The sequence below is a fragment of the Engraulis encrasicolus genome, chromosome 18, assembly GCF_034702125.1.
Source record: "Engraulis encrasicolus isolate BLACKSEA-1 chromosome 18, IST_EnEncr_1.0, whole genome shotgun sequence".
In the NCBI taxonomy this organism is placed as follows: domain Eukaryota; kingdom Metazoa; phylum Chordata; class Actinopteri; order Clupeiformes; family Engraulidae; genus Engraulis; species Engraulis encrasicolus.
The window spans coordinates 36,603,056-36,616,843 of NC_085874.1; the positions used below are offsets into that span (position 1 = coordinate 36,603,056).

The 13,788-nt window shown below is 46.5% G+C and overlaps 1 protein-coding gene across 1 annotated transcript in view; it reads right to left on the reverse strand.

The window, feature by feature from the left end:
- ppp1r13bb (protein phosphatase 1, regulatory subunit 13Bb) overlaps positions 1-13,788 on the reverse strand; it is a 117,514-nt gene that overhangs the window by 34,148 nt on the left and 69,578 nt on the right. The window contains exons 6-7 of the mRNA XM_063223558.1: positions 11,585-11,686; positions 1,256-1,430 (exon numbers count right to left, since the gene is read on the reverse strand). Coding sequence (XP_063079628.1) covers positions 1,256-1,430; positions 11,585-11,686 — 277 coding nt within the window. The remainder of the gene's footprint in view (positions 1-1,255; positions 1,431-11,584; positions 11,687-13,788) is intronic.

Here is a 13,788-nt window from a genome sequence, read left to right on the forward strand (position 1 = left end):
ATTCAATGGAATGGAATGCCCAATACAAAAATGTCAGTTTCCCTACGTTCTACAAAATGGAGATACACCGTTTAGCAAATAAACTCTTCAAATGTTTTCGGTTTACAAATGGTCAGTTGAACAGATGTCAAGGGCAAAAGCAACAATCATGGATATGGGACGTACGTACATGTGATCATATTTTAATGCTCATGTTTTATAAATAATTGCATATCAACAATGTCCTCAAACAAACCCTACCAGAGAGAGGATAGGAAAGGGAAAATATGAACATGGGATGTAAATGTGATCATATTTTAATGCTTTTAATGTTTTATAAATAATTGCATATCAACAATGTCCTCAAACAAACCCTACCAGGGAGGACACGAAAGGGAAAATATTATGCATGCACTCGGACAAACAAACCAAACAAAACCAGAGAGCCTAAAGCGGGAGGGAAATAAATAAATACAGCAATCACATAAACAGCCTTCTCGCTCCATCTCCCTGGCAAATGCAAGCAGAAAAAAAGCCAGCTTAGTCCAAGAGATAATGGGACAGCCGGTATGGAGGTGGGGAGAGAGGGAGAGAGGGAGAGAGAGAGAGAGAGAGAGAGAGAGAGAGAGAGAGAGAGAGAGGGAGAGAGAGAGAGAGAGAGAGAGGGAGGGAGGGAGAGAGAGAGGGAGGGAGGGAGGGAGAGAGAGAGGGAGAGGGAGAGAGAGAGAGAGAGAGAGAGAGAGAGAGAGAGAGAGAGAGAGAGAGAGAGAGAGAGAGAGAGAAGCGGTGAGGGGGAAAGTTGAGAGTGGGGATGTGGTGTTTATGTAGTTTTATGTGTGTGCGTGGTGGGGGGACAGTGGTGGTGGTTGAGGAGGGAAGGAAGTTGGTCCATCTGGCTGGGGCTGGGAACACACACACACACACATGCACACACACACACACGGTACGGGATGGCCCGGGCTATAACTAACCCAGCCCGACCCCTGGGGATTCCAGCCCTGAATAATATGGACAGTAGAGTCTTATACACACAACCCACAAAAGAGAGTGTGTATGAGTGCATGAGTGTGTGTGTGTGTGTCCATTGCTACATACACAGGTTTCCCATTGATGACCTTGCTGTAGTCCACCTGGCCTCTCATGGCTGTTTTGTGTGTGTGTGGTGTGTGTGTGTGTGTGTGTGTGTGTGTGTGTGTGTGTGTGTGTGTGTGTGTGTGTGTGTGTGTGTGTGTGTGTGTGTGTGTGTGTGTGTGTGTGTGTGTGTGCGTCTACATACACAGGTTTCCGTTGATGACCTTGCTGTAGTCCACCTGGCCCCTCATGGCGCGGATCTTCTTGAGCTTGGCCTCCTGGCTGTCCACGCGCTCCTTTAGCCGCTGCAGCTTCTCCGCCTCCGACACTGTCTGCTGCTGACGACGCTCCTGCTGCTTCAGGTAGCGCAGACGCTGCTCCTGGTGGAGAGAATAGGGGGATAGAGAGAGTGATGGAGGGGAGAGAGAGAGAGAGAGAGAGAGAGAGAGAGAGAGAGAGAAGAGAGCGAGAGAGAGAGAGAGGGAGGGAAGAGAAGAGAGAGGTAGAGAGGGAGAGAGAGAAAGAGAGGTAGAGAGAGAGAGGGGTGGGGTAGAGAGAAGGGGGATAGGGGGAGAGAGAGAGAGAAGCGGAAGGGGGGAGGATAGGGGGATGGAGAGGGAGGGAGAGAGGGAGAGCATGGGATAGAGAGAGAGAGAGAGAGAGAGAGCGCAAGAGCGAGAGAGATAGAAGGGGGATAGGGGGAGAGAGGGAGAGAGAGAAAGAAACGGAAGGGGGGAGGATAGGGGGATGGAGAGGGAGGGAGAGAGGGAGAGAGGGAGAGCGAGCGCAAGAGAGAAGTGGGAGAGAAAAAGACGAGGGAAAGGATCAAAGAGAGGGGGTAGGAGAGAGGGTGAGAGACGATGTCAAAGTAAGTTTTAAAAGTACAACTACACTGTATATAGTAGTAGACAAAAAATGTGGAAAGAGTCGAGTGAACAGAGAAGAGGCACACATACAGTACAGTACAGTAGTACAACAAGGAAGTGGAGTGGAGTCAGAAGGTGAACTGGGGAACTTTAAGAGTTTTGCACTTCGCAGAGTGTAGCAAGCAACACTCCCACAGGCCAATATAACAGCTTCTGTTGGATCCAACACTCCCACACACGCCATCAACAACCCTCAGTCCACCCACACTGGAGTGCACGGACACACACAGGCGCACCCGCGCGCACACACGCACGCACGCACGCACACAAAGAAAGACAGAAACCAGCTTTGTCTAAATAAATGCAGTGCAAATAAATGCAGTGTGTGAATGCAGAAAAAACAGGCAAATGAACATAGCCACTAAAAATCAAACACAAATACCCATACATACCAGCACATAGACATTACATAATACCAAACAGACAGACACATGAAAGCCCAAAACAACAAGTATGACAACTAGAAATGAAACACAAAGACACACGCACACTGACACAGACACAAGCACACATACACAGACAGACACAAGCACAGACAGACAGACACAAGCAGAGACAGACAGACAGACAGACATACACTCGCACACACACACACACGCTCGCGCGCACACACGCTCGCACCAGGGGTGGAACTTAAACAATTTCCCCACCAGTCACTGTGGCATGTAGGTTCTAAAATATACCAATCACTCACAATTTTTACCAGTTCATATTCAACCGTTCCAAACATTGTAATGCCAAGTAAGATCATTTTCTGATCAATACTTTTGTTTCAGAGGTCATAAATTCAGTTATGCCAATAACACTTTTCATTACCAATTTGCTTAAACCTTTGATGTTGGATGCTGCGTATAATTCACCATTAACCCCGGGGCCTGTAGAAAATTTCACCGGTCAAGGTGACTGGTGGGTTGTCATATTTCACCTGCCAAAGGCCAAATTCACCAGTCATTGGCAGGTAGACGGGTGCTTATTTCCATCCCTGACTTGCACATACACACTCGCAGACACACACTCGCGCGCACACACACACACACACACATATGGGTAGATGACAGATAGGCTGCAAAAAACATTTTTTTCACAAAACATTGTTTATGAGGGAAAAAAGTATATGTCTACGTAGTGCAGCAATTGATCTTTCAAAAAATCCAAGTGGTCACAATGTAGGTCTATTAATTGATTATTTATTTACGTTGATAAAGCAATTTGCTGAAAATATGTCCTTTGGTGTGACGTTAAGAAATATATATATTAAGTAATGTAGAAATGGCTTGATGGAGTTTTATGAACATTGTTACACTCTTCATATTTATTGCAATTTTTAAAGTGTTAATTAAATGAGAAATTACCATTTAAGTATTTTTTTCCCCATTAGAGGTGAGCTTATTAGAAACCTTCGAGGAAATACAGGGATATCTTTCTTTTTAAATTTTCAAAATTGTCCGAATTTATACTAACTTTTCAGGGATGATAATTTGTTCTTCCCTAATGCAATATTCAGTGTTTATCAAACATATTGTTTAGCTCAAACAAATATTTGAGCGTTTAAAAAATGTCACACCGTAGGACATTCATGTCACGCTAAAGGACAGAAATGCAAAACTGAGCCAGAAACAAATGTATCAACATGATTATTATAGTCAATATGGACCTACACTTTGCACTTATAAGTCTTTGAGTCATAGCTTATCAGCCTATCTTAACACTTAATGACAACCATGAGGTCATTAAATGTAACCTGCAGAGCTCATAAGACTCATACTGAAGTGTGACCTTGGCATGACCATCACACCTCACCCTCTTTGTAGGTATGCTATGACTGTCACACCATTGAACCTGTAGTGTGTAGTGGCCAGTGCCTGTTTGGTATCTGAAGCTGGGAAGCACATTTATGCTATATATTGAGCTCTCCGCAGCATACTTTATTCATCTATACTTCTCTATACTCTCTCACTCATCTTTCCTTCACTGTGCCTGTTATATTCTATGGTTTCAAAGCACCATTAATGACATTTTATATCCTTTGACAGTATCTAAAATCAACAGCAAATATTCATCAACAATGCATCAAAGTATAAATTCTAATGGCCAATAAAGAAATAAGTAATTTGAATACACAATATGTAGGCTATCTAGTCAAACAACAAAGCAAACAAAAAATGTACTACCAGTTGTTTTAAAAGCTATTTCAGAGATATCTAGTCCTTTGGCGTGACCTGTTTGTCCTTTGGTGTGATACTCCAAAGTGTCACACCATAGGACTTTTACCATCACACCATAGGACTTTTGAGCTTTTGAGTTAATTTAAAGCCATGTCGTTGCCAAATGAAATACAATTTCACCTTTAGTAAGATGCATTTGCATACATAAACATAAGAAAAAAATATAAAAATATACAGTATTGTCAAAATGTATTTTATGGCTGTCACACCAAAGGACTACAAAACTAATACATCTAGTGGTAGCAAAACGTAATTGATTGATTGAAGAACTCTGAGAGAAAAAACTAAAATCCACCCTTGCTATTGGCTTCTTAAGGGTCTGAAGTAGAGGTGCTCCGATTGCTCGGCTGCCGATCATGACCGGCCGATAATGGCCAAAAATAGCCTGATCGGTGATCGGAAAAACATGCCGATCAAAAAACCGATCGAGAGATATTAAATTCCTCACGCAACCATTTGCCTTTACACCTGGCGCTGCATGTAGGCTAGGCGCTGGCTCTGCACAGCTGCAACTGCACCAAAAGAAGGCATCTTTGCTTGTCTATAACTTTTCGCCATTCCCCCTTCATTTCCACCATTCATAACCATATCTGCATCAACAATGATCTGATTTTCCGATCCATGCGCCGTTTACCTGACAATGTAATTTGCGATTGAGTACTCGCCAGTGAGCCATGTTACGTTATAACCTGTGTAGTTGCCTTGGTCAGCACGCGACAACTTCACGTTGTCAGCACAAACATGTCAATTATTGTTTTCAAAGTTGTAATGGTCAGTCAGTCGATTAGTTTGATAGTCGCTGAAACACCAAACGGCGACAGATGTGGTTAAAACTTGAGAGAGAGATTCAGAACGGTAGTGGAGCACTGCAACTGTGGACGGTGACAGAGAGGGGAGGGGCTCTCCTCACGAGGCTGCTCATTTAAAGCGACAGGTTGTTTTTTTCTCGTATATGGAAGACTATTTGATGTAATGTTTCAGTTTCAATTCAATCTAGTTTAGTTATTCTATGCAATAACTTATACATTGATTAATACTGTAGACTGTATTACCAACACTAGTCTGAAATAATAATAATAATAGCCTAATAATAGACAAATAGCAAATTAAGATTGATTGGTTTATGGGCAGAAATGGTATTCAATAAGGATAATTAATAGGCTATTAAAAAAATAGGAAATCATTTTTGTGATCGGCAATGATCGGTAATCGGCAGATAAGGATTTTTGGTGATCGGTATCGGTGATCGGACCCAAAAAATGGTGATCGGAGCACCTCTAGTCTGAAGTCACAATTTAAGAACAGCTGGAGCTTCAACAACAGATAATTATCCACAGAATGACCCAAAAATGTGATGTCACACCACAGGATATTGTTTTCTGTGACAAAGTTTCATAAGTCCATATGGTCTCAGAAAAATTGGAAAAAAATTAAACATTGCCACTTTCCAAAATAGACACCTTGAAAAACATGCCAGGATTGTTTAGAGAAATGACTGAGCTTTGATTATTTATTTAAAAATGTTATAACATTTAGAACCAGGCTTGTGACAGTCACACCATAGGACAAATGTGGCATTTGACTCAAAATTAAGTATACTTATTTAAACTCTGGTTTTATTACACATTACGTTTTCACAACATGAACACTAGTTTGATCATTTAAAACATTGACAATTTCGAAAGCATGAATTTACTTAATTTTAAGAGCCTGTGACAGCAAAATGTTCACGTCACGTCATCTACCCATATATTTTTTTTAAATATCATACTAGTGGTACTTACATCATTAAGAGTACTTTACATACAGCACATATACAGACAAACACACACAGGTACAGTCTCTAGTCTCTACCTGCTACTATTCTACACACACACACACACACACACACACACACACACACACACACACACACACACACACACACACACACACACACACACACACACACACACACGTGCGCGCACACACACACACGTGCGCGCACACACACACACACACACACACACACAATATAGTATGATATTGAAACTGCTCACCCGTAGTCTATGAAGGCCCCACAGCTATCTGTGTGAACCAGCTTTACATGAATGCAGAAGCGTGCACACACGCACATACTCGGGGTGTAAATCACAGCCCCCATGGCGATACGATACGGTATCAATTTCTTAAAGCAGGGATTCAATTATTTTCGATTCTTAATAATTTCCCATGATATGATTTGATTCGATTTTTTCCAATTACTTTTCTTCTTCTATATCAGGGGTGCTCAACTAGAAACTGAAAAGGTCCACTCGCCAAATTTCGTATGTTTCCAGGGTCCAAAAAAGTCGCTACGGACCGATGCAGAAAATAGCCTCACTCGCTGGCCGCACTGGCCTCTTCCTCACTCACAGAGTCATAGTGATGATACTTTTATTTGTCAGACTGGCTTCGCAGAAATACACCTATAGATCGCATGGCAGCGAAATCTCATGTATAATTTATACATATTAAATACAGATGGATTTTGTCTTGGTCCGGATGACATTGCGTTTGGGTCCGCATCCGGACCGGGGTCCGCCAGTTGAGCACCCCTGTTCTATATGTTATGGAGCTAGGGCATTGGACAGGGGCCAGCGATTCGATTATTTTCGATAATTAAGAATGCCCCACGATACGATTGGGTCATTTCACGTGAAATCAGACACTCTGGGACCTGACCGACACCGATTTCAATCATACATGCTGTGCCTGTTTAGTAGCAAGGTAGCACCCCAGAACGGCATTTGTGTGAATCTGACACCAATATTAAGGGAGAAATAGACTAGCAAAGGTTTACATATGAGGGTAGGACACTATGCATTCAGCCTTGATTATATCAGTCAGTGCAAGTCACAAAAAGATGTTTGTGGTGCTATTTCACACCTCTAGCCCATACACACACGCACACACCGCTTATTCCAGTAACAGTTCTTTTCCTCCCATCACAGTAAAGCACCAACCACAAACACACACACACACTCACAATGGATTTGAATCCCATTTCATGTGTGTCAAATGCTGGTGGTATATATCATTACACGGTTCAGCAGGAGTTCAGAGCATCGTTGGCTGCTTTCCTGAAACGCCACGAGCTAGGCGTGATGGTGGACATGCCGTCATATTCAGCTGTTAGGGGGCTTGTAGTGATGGTTGGCATTATTTTCCATCATTAGCGACACACACACACACACACACACACACACACACACACACACACACACACACACACACACACACACACACACACACACACACACACACACACACACACACACACACACACACACACACACACACACACACACACACACACACACACACACACACACACACACAAGCCCCCCATAATGCACAATTTACCTACAGTATTCCAGCCAGCTGCACGCTATCCCTATCTAATCCCTCTTCCAGACATTTACTTACTATGATCAGAGACACACCATCTCACTCACACACAGGCTCACTTGGCCCACGCCATGACGGCTGACACAAGCCAAAAAGGTTTGTTTCGTCTGAAAGCGAAAGCTTAGTCTCTCACAATAGGCTGTTGCGTATTATTTATTCATATTCCAAGCCCCCTTAGGAGGCTCCTGATTGGCTGTGGCCCCCGTGGCTTGTGCCTCCGTCCTATTGCTGATTGGATGGAAGGCTTGCGTTGAACTTTAAATGGTTCTGCACACGTACGGGGGAAAAGGCTTTTCGTAGGTGGATGGGGAACGTTTTTGTTTTGTTTTTGTAAACAGAGCCACGCTACGACAGATTTCCGGCGCTGTGCCTGAACGCCATCACCCCTGTTTGTGTCCAATGTTGGTGGTATGTATCATTACACGGTTCAGCAGGAGTTCAGAGCATCACTGGCTGCTTTGCTGAAATGCCATGAGCTAGGCGTGACGGCGGACATGCCGTCATATTCAGCTGTTTGGGGGCTTGTAGTGATGGTTGCCATTATTTTCCATCATTAGCAATAGAAACACACACACGCGCGCGCACACCTACTCCAGCTGCACACCATCCCTATCTATATATAATCCCTCTTCCAGACATTTACTTACTATGCTCAGAGACACACCATCTCACTCACACACAGGCTCACTTGGCCCCCACAATTACTGTGTGTGTGTGTGTGTGTGTGTGTGTGTGTGTGTGTGTGTGTGTGTGTGTGTGTGTGTGTGTGTATGTATGTGTGTGTGTGTGTGTGTGTGTGTGTGTGTGTGTGTGTGTGTGTGTGTGTGTGTGATGTGTGTAGTATGTGTGCCTGTCTGTGTGAGTCTGTGTGAGAGTGTGTGTGTGATGACTGATGTGAGAGAGAGTGTGTGTGTGTGTGTGTGTGTGTGTGTGTGTGTGTGTGTGATGATATGTGTAGTGTGCGTGCGAGTAGTGAGCAATGAGGGCTAAAAATAGCTGCAGCTTACGCTGGCCTCAGTGACAGTAGCCCCCCGTGTCAACTACAGCAGCTCCCCCTCCTCGCCACAGCCAATTACACACTGCTGAACAGCCCTTTATACACTACGCACACACACACATGTACGCACGCAAACTTGCAACCACACACACACACACATGCACAAATACACACACATGCACACATGTACACGAGCACACACACCCACACACACCCACACACACACACACACACACACACACACACACACACACACACACACACACACACACACACACACACACACACACACACACACACACACACACACACACACACACACAAAGATGCTGCTGAGCATCCCTTTATACTCTACTTACACACACAGACACACACACGCAGGCACATCACAAAGCCAATAGGGTAGGGCTGCGGCTGGTTGTGGTGGTGAGTGGGGTGCAAGGCAACAAGGGTGGGACTAAGGCAAATCGCCTGGTCCCGTGATCCACCAACACATCCACTACTGCACTGTAAGGAATGGCTCCTTTAATGCCATTAAGGGGGAAGAAATAAGAAAAGTACAACTGATCATAAAGGTGCGAGGGTAAAAGTGCGGTTGTGGAGCAATATTTCATTTTTGTGCAATAAAGTGGTCAACAAAAATTGTGCTCTCCCATTCCAAGCCCCTCTCCCTGCCTGTCTACCGGTGCCCACTGGAGCCTGAATACAAGAGACTGCTCTCAGATGTTGTGCTGCCCAACACAGCCAAGCCCACCAGCCCACATGCCTGGCCAGGCTGTGCCCTCGTAGTGACGCAACACATTCAGCATTGCTACTAGTCAGGTCAAGAGCAATGCAAGTACTTTCTGAACTCCCGAAAAATCAGGAACTCCTCCCACTTTGTCGGGAAGCAAAAAAATATTAGCAAAGCCAGGGAGGCTTGTCAACCATGCTGTTTGGGAAATGCTAATTGTTATGCTTTTGGTCAGACCAAGTCTCACAGAGATTTGAAGGTCGATGATAATCAGGCTAGTGCTCTCCCTGCCTGTCCACCGGTGCCCACTGGTGCCTGTATAAAAGATACTGATTCTCAGATGTTGTGCTGCCCAACACAGCCAAGCAGACCAGCCCACATGTCAGCCTAGCAAGCAACACGGAAGACTCGAGGAGACTGAGCTTAAACGCGGAGCAGCCCAAACTAACCTAGTCCAGCCTAACTACAACATGGGTATGGGGAACGAGTGGGGGCAATCTAGCACAGCCCAGCCCAGCCCAGCACAGCTACAAGACACGTCTAGGGGACAATGGATTAAAATGCAGAGCGGCTCAAAACAGCAGAACAGAGCACAGAACAGCACAGAATAGCACAGCACAGCCTAGCCAAGCTACAGTACAACACACCCTCTGAGGGACACTAGGCTCGCATGTGGCCCAGTCAAACACAACACAACACAGCCCAGCCCAGCCCAGCCCAGCCCAGCACAGCCCAGCCCAGCCCAGCCCAGCCAAGCCCAGCCCAGCCCAGCCCAGCCCAACCCAGCCAGTTCTGGGGGACACAAGGCTCAAATGTGGTGCAGACCAGCACAACACAGTACATTACAGCGAAGTCTAGCAAAAGACACTTCTGGAGAACAATGGGCTCAAAAATGTGGGGCAGCCCAAAACCAGCACAGCAGAGCCCAGTTTACGTACACCCACCAGTTTGTGGGACATTAGACTCATGTGGTGTAGCCCAAACACAGCACAGCAGAATCCAGCCTAGCTACGGCACAGTAAAGGGGGACACCAAGCTGTGTGGTGAAATCCAGCCGAGGGAGAGGAGCGGAGAGGAGAGGAGAGGAGAGGAGAGGAGAGGAGAGAGGGGAGAGGAGAGAGGAGAGAGGAGAGAGGGGAGAGGGGAGAGGAAAGCAGAGGAGAGGAGAGCAAAGGAGAGCTGAGGAGAGGAGAGGAGAGGAGAGCAGAGCAGAGGAGAGAAGAGAGCTGAGGAGAGGAGCGAGGAGAGGGGCGAAGAGAGCAGACCAGAGGAGAGGAGAGGAGAACAGAGAGGAGAGGAGAGGAGAGAAGAGGAGAGGAGAGGAGAGGAGAGAAGAGGAGACAACTAGGAGAGCATCCAGTGGGCTGATCATTAGGACTGAGGACATTAATCTGCGCTAAATGGGAGCCTAGCTCTCAGCCACCCCCCCCGCCCCCCCCGCAACAGCTCATCTCATTGAGAGAGACAGCAGACAATAACTTACAGGCTACGACAACTCCCAATCCAGCAGTCTGCCCTACAACACAGGAGTTTAAAAACTAAATTTACAACGGTCATGGGGTAACGAATTCAGTGACTTACCATTGAGAGAAATCGTGGATTTGCCCACAAAAAAGAAAATAAAGACAAAAAAAGGAGGAAGAAGAAGAAAAAAAAAAAAAGACTTCCTCTCTAAAGCAGAGAGAAAAGCAAGCTGTTCCACTTCAACAAGACCTCGTTCACCTCATTTTGAAAAAAGAAACCCCAGTAACAATCCCTTTATTGATCACCAGCAGGTCAATGGTAGTGTGCTTCCATCCCTAGGGCTGTCCCTCTACAATCTGCCGAGCTACTCACACACACGCAACTGGACAGCTCACACGGCACCGTCTGTCATAGAAGTGCATGCACGCACACGCACACGCAGCACTGTCTTACAAACACCCACTTGCGCGCGCACACACACGCACAACTGGAATGCTCACACCGCACTGTCATACAAAACATCCACTCGTGCACGCGCACACACTCTCAACTGGACAGCTCACACGGCACTGTCATACAAACACACACACACACACATACACACACACACACACACACACACACACACACACACACACACACACGCACACACGCACACACACACACACACACACACACACACACACACACACACACGAGACAAGCGAGTGAGCGCGGGACCACCCACCCGCGACCCGACGCACATCTGAGGCAGCGTTACCTTGGCGACGAGCATCTGTTGCTGGGCCTCGATCTGCTGCTGCTGCCGGCTGGCCATCTCCTGCAGCTCTGACAGAGTCAGCTCCACACGAGGGTTACCCACCTACACACACAGCATAGAGAGAGAGAGAGGGGAGAGAGAGAGAGAGAGGAGAGGGGGGGAGAGAGAGAGAGAGAGAGAGAGAGAGAGAGAGAGAGAGAGAGAGAGAGAGAGAGAGAGAGAGAGAGAGAGAGAGAGAGAGTGAGAGTGAGAGTGAGAGAGAGAGTGAGTGAGTGAGTGAGTGAGTGAGTGAGAGAGGGGAAAGAAACAGGAATAATGAGCGTTAATCACGGTGTCAGTCATTGAGCGCCATGGCAACACCCACGGTGTGCAGCAGGTGAATATTACAGTGTATGGGCTGTGGTTGGTCTGACCGTGCGTGTGGTGTGGTGTGGTGTGGCAGCCTTGACAATCACAGCAGCCCAGGCTCTAAAAACAACCGCATGACAGCACAGGCGAGGCTGAGTCAGAGGCCCATGCCAACCAGCCACACAGCCACGCACTGCTGTCTCATATGCCAGAACTGAAGGAGGAGCGCAGTAGCAGAGCGATGAGGAAAAACACACCCCATACAAAAACACCACACATGGTGAAGGTACACACAAACATACACACACACCAAACACACTGGTGGGATTCTAACTTGTTTGCACATACACACACGCACGCACACGCACACAAACACAAACACACACGAGAATAGACTTCTACATCGCACATACACAACCACATATGCAGACCCACATAAAAGTACACACAGTGTGCTACAAACACAACAGTCTCCAGGGCCTGGGTATGGAGTGGATCTTGCGGAAATAAAAGACATGCACACAAACGTGCGCACCTTCACACAAACACAGACAGGACAGGAGGACATTAGATGATGGACCACCAACATGGCCAGCTTTAATTACAAGCCATGTTTGAACAATACCCTCTCCATGAGAAGCAGAGAATAGGGGTGGGGAGAGAGAGAGAGAGAGAGAGAGAGAGAGAGAGAGAGAGAGAGAGAGAGAGAGAGAGAGAGAGAGAGAGAGAGAGAGAGAGAGAGTAGGAGAGAGAGAGAGAGCGAAAGCAAGTGCGAAGCAAGGGATGGGCCGAGGATGAGTGGATGGACAGATGAGTGGCAGAAGTGTATGGGTAGATAAACAAAAGGGTGGACGGTGGATGAAGTGCATGTAGAGAGAATGAGGGATGGATGTGAGTGGATGGAAGGCTGAACAAATGGAGGACAGGACAGGGTGGATGGTGCGAGAGGTGTGAGAGATGCAAGGGAGGTGTGTGGAGCGAGCAAGCGAGAGAGGGCCTTTGCCTGGCTGCACTGGGGGAGATAAGAACACAGACATCAGTCACCCGCTGGCACTATGCTCGGCCAACACTATCGCCATGGTAGCAGGAGAGAAGTCTAGGAGAGGAGGAGGAAGAGGAAGAAGAGAAGGAGGAGGAAAAGGAGGAGGAGGAGGAGGAAGGAGGAGGCTAACACAGCTGCGATGGGGAGTGAATGAAGAAGAGGAGTGAAAGAAGAAGAGGAGGAGGAAAAGGAGGAGGACGAGGAGGAGGATGAAGAGGAGGAGGAAGATGAGATGGATGCAGATGTGCACAATGACGGAAAGGGGGTTGCAGAACGACAAAGAATATGATCGATCTATATAATATAAAACAAGAGAGAGAGAGAAACAGAGACAGATCATTCGTATAGTCACTGGTCTGGTGGAACAAATTCTTTCAGACATTACCATCACTAGCAGGCAACAAGACAACCCAAATCAAAGACTAGTGATTTCGCAGCACTTTTTACACTTTTTGCACACAGCGCCATTTCTATTTGCAGCATGCATTTGCAACATCATTAGTATGAGGAAGTTAAATTGCAGCAAAGATTTAGGATTCCGGGTAGTGCCATCCGCACACAGCAGGGCATCAGCTGCTACTGAGAGCAGTACCTGCACCAATCCCACTCTACCCACCCCCTGCCTTTTCCAAGAGCACTCTCTGAGGACCAGCAAGGCATGTGTGAAGTGAACGCCTACACAAGCACAATGAAATGCACAGCTAAGGCTGCAAGAGATGGACTGATGGATGGCTGAGAGAAATCAGATTCGACTGATTTGGCATACGTATCCTCATTTGCACTCTCCGCTGTCTCCGGCATATCGTACGGATCC